We start from the raw sequence: 11,165 nt of genomic DNA on the forward strand, positions 1-11,165 counted from the left end.
GATGTGCCAAAGTATAAAACCACTCTTTTTTATCAACTTTCTCCACTCCAAGATCATACCACGACTTAAGCTGGTTATCTTTTACAGAATAAGGTGCCTTCCTCCTATTTAAATACATAGCAATTACAATAAATATGTAGATTCAAGTAGAAATCCAAAAGATGAATGCACTCAAAAATATGAACAAATTGTATAAACTAACCTCTTTGAAACTGTATCGGTACCAAGGTACAACCACTTTCTTAATTCTTCCAATAAGTCAGGATCAACATCTTCGCTAATAATTTCAGTAAATGGATGCTTGATGAGGAAAATTGGAGGTCCAACAGAAGTGCTCCCACCAGAACTGTAAAAAGGGAGAAAGGGGGATCGGGCATGCTTTCCATTCTGCCTTGTTCTTCCTTGATGCACATGAGTTGTTTCATCTTCGTTAAGCTCGCTGAACTTAACAATCTGGGAGAAGTTTCTGGCAGCTCAAAATCATCAAGTGTAACTTTTCTTTTCTCAAATCTGGAGTCGTTGTCCGAATAACCTACATTAACGTAGTCGGCTGGTTCACCTCCTTCTTCACAACAATTATCTCCTTCTTGTATAAGATTCTCTTCTTGAATGGGAGATTGCATTTTTGTCTCCTTCTCCTCATTCTTCTGTTCTCTTGGAATGCTTATTGTAGCTTCCTGTTTAGGAGATTCTGCAGGTATAACTTCCTTCACTGTTATAGTAAATATGTTTAAGTTAATCAAATTGTAGATAATTTGTACTAAACACTAACATCACTGCATACAAATTGTAGTTTAAATATAGTAAATTTGTTGAAATGTTATTCTGCATCTGATATGCAAAATGTATTATGAAATGTGATGATAACATGTACTAAATCTTACCTGCATTCACTTTATCAAATGCCCCTTCAAATTGGGAAGATAAATCAATATGTACAGGAACATTCTCCTCAATTTCTATGTCATTCACGTGCCCTATATCTAAGAAAATAATTGGAAATATAATGCATATTAGTTGATACAAAATTATACAATAGGTAGATATATTGTAGACATAATGTAGATATATATATATATATATATATATATATATATAGATAGATATATTGCAGGCATAATGTAGATATATTGTAGATATGTGTAGATATATTGTAGATATATTGTAGATACATGATTTACTGCTGCTGGCATACACTGGTTTATCACTATTGCCCTAAAAGTGTTGATTGTTCTTTTCTTTTGAGTGCTCATCATTTTTTGTAGAACTCCCAGCAAACTGCAGGCATTTAATTTGTTAGGCTATATACTTTATGAACGATAATATAAACTTAGACGTGATAAAAACTGTTGTGTAAAATGAATATATTTCAAATAAAACCTTGGCATCAATGTTATCCTTTTGACTGTTTATCGCCTGCAAAATAGCCTTGATTGAGTCATTGAGTAGCAGTCGAATGCTACCTAATTCTTCAAAAATATCTTTTTTAAAAGATCCAAGATCTGAACCAACCTACATATTAAAATATAGAGAGTTAACGAAATAATTTGCATAACATAAATTAAAGAAACCATCCAGGATTATGTATATATATTACCTTGTCAATATCTTTTCTTAATTTTTTTATTTGTTTCCTAATATCTTTCTTGTCATCTATTCCAATTGCCTGCTTGTGTCCGGGTGGAGATGCAACATCTATCGAATGCTCAGACTTGGTTTCAACTTCTTCAAGGATGTATTCAACTTTATCTGGTAAATTAATTCTTAAAAGCTCTTCTGGTACTTCAATTATGTTGGTGAACTAAGTGAAAAAAAGAAATGAGAGTGACTTAGACATAATATGTGTAAAAGTTGTAGATAATTTGTATTAGATTGTCTGCGCATTAGTGAAAATCATTTACCTTGATCCATGCTGGTTTGATCATTCTATCTTCAATTGCAGATAACCATATCTTGTCCTTACTAGCTGACCAGCTAAGTATGCGAGGGATAGAATTAGCAACCCTTGTAGTTATATCAGCGTTGACGGTAGAGCAACACTCATACAACCATATTTGCATAGCTAGTGCAAAGCCTCGAATGACATAAAAATGAACATAAGGGTTGAGCTTGTGCCTAACAGACTGAAGCAATTGTGTATAAGATTCACTACTCCATGTGTAGTTCGCATATTATCTCGAGTCCACCAAATAGAACCTAAAATGGTCTATCAACCATGCATTGTCTTTGTCTGAAGGACAGAGGAAGAATTCTATGAGATATAGAATATACAACTTGACTGCATCCTCGTCGTTCACCCAACTACGGCTGGTTACAATTTGTTTTAAGTATGACTTCTCAACTTTTTTCTTGTTTGAAAAATAGCTTCTCATTATTTTACTGCCATACGTAGGTGTGCAACCAAAGTCTGTCACTTCCGTAAAACATCTCAGACTACTAATCAGGGCAAACTCTCTCAAACCAAAATTCAGCCTCTGACCCTTTATCTCTACTGAAAAAAATTCGGAATCAGATGCATTCAATTCATACTTCATGAGAAGATGAATTTCTTGATTTTACATACATATTCTGGGCAAGGAAAGCAAATAACCAAAACATGTCTTCTTAAAAAGCTTTAAACCATTTTCAGACAGTAAATCCTTGATTTGGCCAGGAATAGTGGGGTCGAATAATTTCTGAAACCTAATGATCCCATAATCAATATTAGGAGGTGCAAAAAATGGTCCATTCTGCAGCAAAAGGAAAAGAAAGTTATTAAAAAAAGTCTCAAAACTAGAAAAAAAAAATAACAACATTTATAATATAATTTATCTACAATCAGATAAACAGAGTCAAAAACAGAAAATAAAATAACTACAATTATATTATAATTTATCTACAATCTTTAAAATAGAGTCAAAACCAAGTAAAACATTGATATAACAATGTATCTACAATCAGAAACCATAAATTTACACAATGTAGACAAATTTTCTACAACTACAAAAACAAAAATTATGTTGATTCGTAAGAATGAGAAAAAAGTTTTTTAGCTTTAAAAAAAATATATTGTTGAAACTACTAAATTTTTACCTTCACCAAAGACCGTTGGGGAACAGTTTTAGAAGATTTTTAAACTTTCTTCTTTTTTGAAAGTTTTACATTAGGAGACACTCTATTTTTTTGCAACTTTAATGACAGCTTCATCTTCGACGAAATCAATCTCTTTGCCTTTCCTTTTTGCAGATTCACCAGTATCAATATTGTACTTTTCTTTTGTATGAACTTCTGACCCAGCTTCACGAGGGGGAAGCCTGGGCTTGTTCTCTTCTTTTGCATGAGCTGATTTTGAAATTTTTTTTGGTGAATTCTCTGAGAAAATACCCAAATTAAATGTAGGAATATCAGCTCCTTTATCTTTTTTAGGACTGATCTTTGAAGTTATTTTCTTCTTCATTGAAAATCAAGCAAAGCACAGACGTTAATAGAGGTGATTTTTTTGAAGAAGAGAGTAAAAATTTAGAATGCTTTTTGAAGAAGAGAGGAAATAGGCGTTAATGGAGGGATTATGAAGTTTGTGGAGAGAGAATCATGTTTGATTGCAAGATACGTGGGGGAGGGGGGTGGGATGTGGAGAGAGAAATGTGGGGGGAGTGGAAGATACATTAGAGTAATTTTAGGACACTAGTTACTATCATTAATTGCCTTAAAATGTACATAAATGGTAATTGAGTATATAATATGTAATTATATTAAAACTTGAGCAGGGAGGGTAATATAGTTTCATATAGTGTATAGGAATATAAAAATTCCTTTATAATAAGAGGTGGCTCAACGATGTTGGAGGCCCAAAGACAAGTCGTAATAAGAGGCCTTAAACTTGTTTAATAATTTTAGATATTTTTGTTTAAAGTTTATTCTTTTTACTTTTTGAGATGCAATTTAATCTTGACGATGTAACCAGCTCATTTAATCTTTGTTGAAACATTAATAGTTTTTTATAAGATATTATTAAGTTTATGATTTTTTTTCACATGACCATCAACATAATTCCCTATATATCATTGCCTCCCAAAGTAACAATCATGTGAAAATTTATATTTACAAATATAATAAACAAATCGAATATAATTTTTTACGATCTAATTAGCTTGAAGAGTACCTACAAAGACCTTGAAAGAAAATATCTTAAAAAGTTAGAGTTGTAATTAAACTTTGTTCAAGTTGGAATGAGAAAAACTAAAAAGTAAGAGTAGATTTATTTGCTTTCAATTTCATTAGAATTTTCTCAACCAACTAAATAAAAATCACATAATAAGTACGATAAATATCTAAATAACATATAAGAAGAGTAGATTTTGGGGCCTCTAATTTTTTGAGGCCTAAAGCGGCCGCTTTAGTGGTCTGAAGTTAAGCCGCCTCTGCTTATAATGGGTATATACTCTCCATTGCACCTCAAAATACCTTTCGCACTAGGGGCCAGAGTGTTTATTCGTAAAATGGTATAGTTGAATTTATACGTGATTTATAGACAAGTGAATTGATTTGATCCTAAAATGATAAATAAATTAGATAAAATATAATACTTAGCCTTGAAGTTGAGATAAAACAACAGAAATCCTGGTTCAGGGAGCAGAGCTTCCAGAGGCAGTAATAATAATATGAATTAGTGCATGCTTGTCAAAAAAAATTGTGTCCTCTACAATGGTTGGGGAAGTCACTATTTATAGCTGCACCTAGGGAACAAGGTCCTAAGATCAAGCTTCTCTTAAATGACAATTATGAGGGCCATTGAAGAATGTGTAATAGTAGGCAGTGAATGTTATATTCTCTGTAACGGACCGTGCACTTAATGCTATAGAATATTCTTTATTAAATGCTACCGAGTGGCAGATGTTTAATTCGCCTTTATGAATACCATTCTCTTCGAGATCGTTGTCTTCGGACCCGACTGTCTTCTGTTTTCGGCTCCACGTATCGCTTTCCATTGCGATCATTAAATATGAACATATTTTACCCTATACAGATAGTCCCTCTACTTTCCGGTGGTATAACCTTGTATCACCGGGAAGTTGGTAGAGATACCCTTTTTAGCGAAAAATTCTCTGACCCATATAAAACGTTTTTGACATTGATTAGAAGCACGTCTCTCCACATTTAATTCCCCGAACACGCGTCATTCTACGATTCAACACCACTTTTGTCGGTTATCGAGGTAATTATGACCACAATTTTAGGCCCCTATTCCTTTACTTATACGCATCAAACTTCTTCATTTACACTTCATAATTTTCCAAACTTTCTCAAACTCTCTTTACTCAACTCGTATTTGTCTTCAACTTTCTCTAACCTTTTTCTTCAGAGAAAACCCTTTTCTCCCTTCCGATAACAATGGCTTCTTCTTCCAGAAACCTTAATTCCTCAAAGAACAAAGGTAAAGCTGATGATGTTGCTCCTCCTACGGTGATCACCATTATTCCAAGAAGTCTTGTCACAACTAAGGACTTCGAAAAGAAATATCCTTACGCTAACCCTCGCACGTGGGTTATTGATGTGTATCCTTCTTCCATTAGTCCTTCCAGCATTCTTGTTATGAAAGAAGATTGTCATTGTCATGATTTAAACATCATCGCTCCTGACCTGGCGGAGCGGATAACCTTACACAAGAAGGTTTTCACGTATTAAAAACGTATCCCTTCACTTTGGGACTGTTCTCTTTGAGAAGGGAGCTTGAATCCGTTATCGTGGAGTTCTGCATCCGTTACCAGGTATGCCTGGCACAAGTAAGTCATTCTATGTGGAGGATAATTGCTTGTCTTCGGTGTCTATGCCAGGAGACGGGAGATGAGCTAACCCTGGCTCGATTAATGAACCTTTATTCCCCCAAGATTTTTCGCGGGGAAATGATAAATTTCAGCAAACGTGGCCACCATGCTCTTCTAACTAGCACAGATGATTACAATGACCGTGGGTGGATGGAACAGTTCATTGCAGTTGCCACCAGGGACATCATTCTGACCACGATTCCATCTTTTCCGGAATTGTGGAACTGTACTCGTAAGTTCCTCGTTTGTCGTTTATTCTAGTTTAAGATCACCCCATGTTGTTACTGATCCCTTTTCTTTCACTTATTTCAGCAACTCGGTGGACTCTACCGAGGGTCGAAAGCTTGGACTAGTGGGTCCAAAAGATTTTGGATGTCACTACGCTCTAAACTTGCACGTGGAAAGAACTGACCCTTAAATATGAGTGGAATGCCAAAAATCATAGTAGGTTGAACTCAACTTGTTTATACCTTTTGTATAAGAAAACTGATTAACCTTTTTCATCTGTTGAACTCAGGTCTACCCTAGGGCTCAGTTATCGTCTACGAGGAGGATATTTTGGCTGATCCTTCAAATGCGGCGAGGCTGTTGGAGGAGGCCTTTGTCCGAACGGCTGTAGTTGGTACTGTATCCTGTGCAAGTGCTTCTTCTCGGAGTCCCCGGCCAGAGAACAAGCAACAAAAAAAGACGACGCCCCTCTACGGCCGGGGAAAAAAATAAAAAAGAAAAAAATGCAGCACCTGTGCCATCCTTGGATGTATTGGTGATGAGTACCGCACCCGAGCCGACCATAGACACTGTGGTGATCGATGATGATGGAGAAGCTAGTGATGGGGGGCTTTACTACATAGAAGACGACGACCTTCATCAGCTCAATAGAATGCTCAATCTGTTGAGCTAGTTACACCAACCGGGGATGATGCCTCGACACTCTTGGGGGGAGTATGATATGGTGGAAAATGCTAACACTCGCTTCCAAGTCCCGATCGTCGTGCCCGGTACCGTGAGGCTGAGTACATGGTCCCTTATGTCTTTGGTTGATGAGAAACCATTAACCAACACTGTATTTGAAAGAGGTGGTTCTCAACCTACAATGCCATCAGCTTCGTCTCCTTCTTCACCAACTCTGCCTTCTCCACCAGCAACTGCTACATCATCTCCACCGGCCGCAGTTGCCCGAGAGGAGGATGTCCCTATTCCCCAGTCCCCAGTTCATGGGAATTTGGGGCAAAATTATACTGCCCCTTCCAAAGATCCCTAAAGGAGGAGGAGCGTTGCCCTCTCGGTTTCTACCGGATGTCATCTACTGTCCCGACCGATGGAACTTGCTAATTATCTAAAGCCTCTGGCTTCAGAAAAAGATAAGAATAAAATACAAACTCTCTCGGGAGAATGTTTGTTGAATAATGCTACGCACAACACAGTGGCCGTATAATCTTTGTTTCCTTTGTTGTTTCTTCGATTGTTGTTATGGCAAGGTTTTGAGTTTGTATTTCTATTTTGCAGGCTAACTTTCTTGCTTTTGAGGACCTTCAAAGGTTGATTTTTGATAACGAGGAACTTACCTCCGAGCGGGATCCATTGTTGGCCGAGAAGGATTAGATTGTTGCCCGCCTTCCGGAACTGGAAGCACAAGCTGCTAAATTGGGGGCTCGGTTGCAGCATAGCAAGCAAGAGGTAGTAGCCCTTAGCCAGGAGATTACCTCGTTAAGGGTAAAATTTGAAGAAGCTAATGTCAAATGGTTTGAAGTCCATAATATCATTCTTGCTGCATCTGATCGTGAGGCTGCCTCTGCTGAAAGATTGAGTAATTTGGAGGCAGCCTTAAAATCTAAAGTTGAAGAAGATACTGATGCCGAGGAGAAGTACGCCCGGTTGTAGGAGAGGCATAAGAGGGTCATAGAGCACAATAAAATTTTTAGCTCCATTGTTCGTGACCTTGATATTAGTCTCCGGGCCACTAGATCTGAGCAGGACAACCTTTCTACCGAGGTTGACCAACCTAAAGAAGAACTTCAGCGCCGAGCGACTTCCCTCATTGTTAAAAAAATATATTCTATGTACAACGTGAGGAGAAAAACCTTGGAAGAGGCTAAAATGGGTGTCATCAACTTCGATGTCAAAATCGCTAAGGCCCGTGAGCTGGAGTCAACTACACAATGGGGTCTTCCGGTCTGGCCTGATGCTACCGACTCTTCTAGTTCTAGTTCCGAGTTCTCGGGAACTGAAGAAGAACCAGAAGGTCATGATGCAGAAGGCCAAAATGGTGAAGGCCAAGATATTGAACCGGCAATGGATTCATCCACTTCTCCTGGGGGTGAAGATGCTTCTCTTCCTCCGGGTTCCTGATATGCAGTAGCTTAGATTTTGGTTTCTTTTCTTTCTCATATCTTTGTACTTGTGCTGTTTGGCACTTTTATTGTGAATAGAAGCATTTTTCCGTTCAAGTGTCGTGCAAGTTTTTCTCTTTGCGTACTTTTTGTTTAAGTATTGCGCAAGTTTTCCTTTTTGCGTTCTTTTTGTTTAAGTATTCTCGCAAGGTCTCCGCGCCGAGATATGCAAGGGTGTATTTTTCCCCGATAGTATTTGGATTTCGGGCACAAGTTCTTCTGAAATCAACCCTTTAACGTGAGGGTTTCATAATAGAGGGCCCTCTTATGTTTACGGTGCTTTTGAAGAGGACGTTTCCTATTCATTACAATACTAACATTTGAAGTACTTGTTTAACTTTCAAATAATAAAATTAATTCATCGATAGGACAAGAAACAAGATAAAAATAAAAAGACTTTACTTTATTCCTTCCATTTTCAAAAAGTATATAAGCATTCGTTGTGTCATAAAGAAATTGCCATTACATGTGGCTAACTTGTACAACTTGTTTCTACGGGGCTGGCCTCGCAGTCCCCGATCTTGATGATACAACTTTGTTCTCAGGTTTCGTATTTCGGTCGATGTGGCAGTCATTTGTGTCGTATCCTCGTATCATTCCCCCCAGTATTCGAATGCGAAAAATGTGAATTTGAACACTGGAGATTTCGCACCTTTTTGAGGATTCCACTAGTGAATGGCTAGATAATCTTATGTTCGATAGCAAACTTCACTTCCCCTTAGGAATTCATTCTATCGAGCCAAATATTATCTAACAATCCCCTAGTGGATTGCACTTATGAATGGTCGGGCAATCTTTGCTCGACAACAAACCTTACTTCCTGGTTGGAACTTTGCTATTGAGCAAAAGACTATCCAACTGCTTCGTAGTGGCTCATTGTTTGCATGCCTTGTCATTTAAAGGTCTTATTTCTACTGACGAAGCTTCCTTTGTAGTATGCTTTCCGTTGCTGCCTCGTTAAAAACCTTGCCAGAAAAACTCAATTGAGACAAAAACTTGACGAAGGGAAAAATAGTGCAGCACATACTTTCAGTATAGGCAAGACTCATCAGTAATGGTATCTCTTGAGGTGTGCCACATTCCAGTTACTCGGCAACTTTTCTCCGTTTTGATTTTCCAACTCGTATGACCCTTTCCCGGTGACAGCTAAAACCCGGTAGGGGCCTTCCCATGTTGGACCTAGCTTCTCTGCATTGAGCTCCTGTGTTATCTGAGTTACTTTCCTTAAAACTAAGTCTCCTACTTTGAAATAACAGAGGTTGGCTATTCGATTGTAATATCTTTCCATTCTCTGCTTTTGGGGTGCCATCCTTATATGCGAACATTGCTTCATTGTTTGTTTCTTCGTCTGCCTGGAAATATCTCAGGGTAGGTTCTCCTACTTCCACCGGGATCAGGGCTTCGGTTCCGTACACAAGATAGAAAGGAGTCTCCCCCGTGCTTGACTTGGCCGTTTTTCGGTACGCCCATAATACTCCTGACAACTCTTCGGGCCATTTACCTTTAGCTGCTTCCAATCTATTTTTGAGATTTTGTATAATTACCTTGTTTGTTGATTCTTCTTGACCGTTTGCGCTCGGATGATAAGGTGATGATGTGATCCTTTTGATTTTTAAGTCTTCAAGAAACTTTGTGACCTTTGTGCCTATAAATTATGGCCTGTTGTCGCAGGCTATCTCTTTTGGTATCCCAAATCTGCAAATTATATTGTCCCACAAGAAATTTGTCACTTCACGTTTGCCGATATTCTGATAAGGACTGGGGTCGGTGGCAGCGGTTCAACGATATCCATCCCCCATTTTATGAACGACCATTGTGACAAAACTGAGTGCAGTGGCTCTGCTGGTTGATGTACCAACAGTGCGTAGCATTGGCATTTATCACATTTTTGAATATAAACCTTGGCGTCTTGTTCCATCTAGGGCCAGTAGTATCCTGCCCTAATTAATTTTAATTCTAAGGAATCCGCACCTGAGAGATTTCTGCAAATCCCTTTGTGGACTTCTCGCATAACATAGTTAGCTTCGAAAGCTCCTAACATCCAGCCAAAGGGCCTTGGCAAGATCTTCTGTACAATTGACCTCCCTTGAAGCTGTATCGAGTTGCTTTAGTGCGCAACGCCCGAGATTCCTTAGGATCTTTAGGCAATTTTTCGTGCTCGAGGTAGTCAATGATCTCATTTCTCCTGTCACAGATCAAATTGGTCGTGTTTACCTCGTAATAGCTATCCACGTCCAATACTGAATGCATAAATTGTATGACCGTGACGGAGTCCGATCCCTTTATTTCCGTAGACGATCCAAGATTGGCTAGTGCATCTGCTTCCGCATTCTCTTCCCTCGGGATGTGCATGATTGACCATTCCCTGAACCGAGCGAGCAGAGCCTTGACTTTCCCTACATATTGTTGCATGCATTCCTCTTTGGATTCAAAATTCCTGTAGACCTGATTTACTACCAATTGGGAATCATATTTGATTTCTATGACCTCAAAATTTATTCTTCGAGCCAGCTCGAGTCCAGCAATCAAAGCCTTCATTGTTAGTCAAATGAATAGTTCTTATGGCATATCTTAGGGTTTCTCTCGAGGGTGTGGTTAGCACTATCCCGAGCCCGGACCCCTTCACATTGGAAGCTTTATCCATGAACATGGTCCAAACTCCCGATGCGATTCTGACACCGTCACTGCTTCTTTGGTAGCCAAAGGTAACAGTCCCGGATTGAAATCAGCCACAAAGTCGGCCAAAACCTGTGACTTAATCGTAGTCCTAGGTTTATATTCTATGTCAAATTCACTCATTTTGACTGCCCACTTTGCCAGTCTGCCTGAGAGTTTAGGTTTATGAAGAATGTTCCGTAGAGGAAAAATGGTCACCACAGTTATCAGGTGACATTGAAAATAAGGCCTTAGTTTTCGAGCGACGACTGTGAGGGCTAAGGCCAATTTTTCTAGATGTGAGTAGCGAGTTTTT

At 38.5% G+C, this 11,165-nt stretch overlaps 1 protein-coding gene across 1 annotated transcript; it reads right to left on the reverse strand.

Moving 5' to 3' along the window:
• Positions 1-10,228: 10,228 nt before the first annotated feature.
• LOC138894524 (uncharacterized) lies at positions 10,229-10,732 on the reverse strand. The gene has a single exon (XM_070179225.1). It carries the CDS (start codon positions 10,730-10,732, stop codon positions 10,229-10,231), a length of 504 nt encoding a protein of 167 aa, XP_070035326.1.
• Positions 10,733-11,165: the final 433 nt, after the last annotated feature.

This window comes from Nicotiana tomentosiformis, chromosome 6 (assembly GCF_000390325.3).
Source record: "Nicotiana tomentosiformis chromosome 6, ASM39032v3, whole genome shotgun sequence".
Classification (NCBI taxonomy): domain Eukaryota; kingdom Viridiplantae; phylum Streptophyta; class Magnoliopsida; order Solanales; family Solanaceae; genus Nicotiana; species Nicotiana tomentosiformis.

What these genes read in the sequence shown, in the direction of transcription:
- LOC138894524 (XM_070179225.1), bottom strand. Translation starts at nt 10,732, where the DNA reads ATGAAGGCTTTGATTGCTGGACTCGAGCTGGCTCGAAGAATAAATTTT.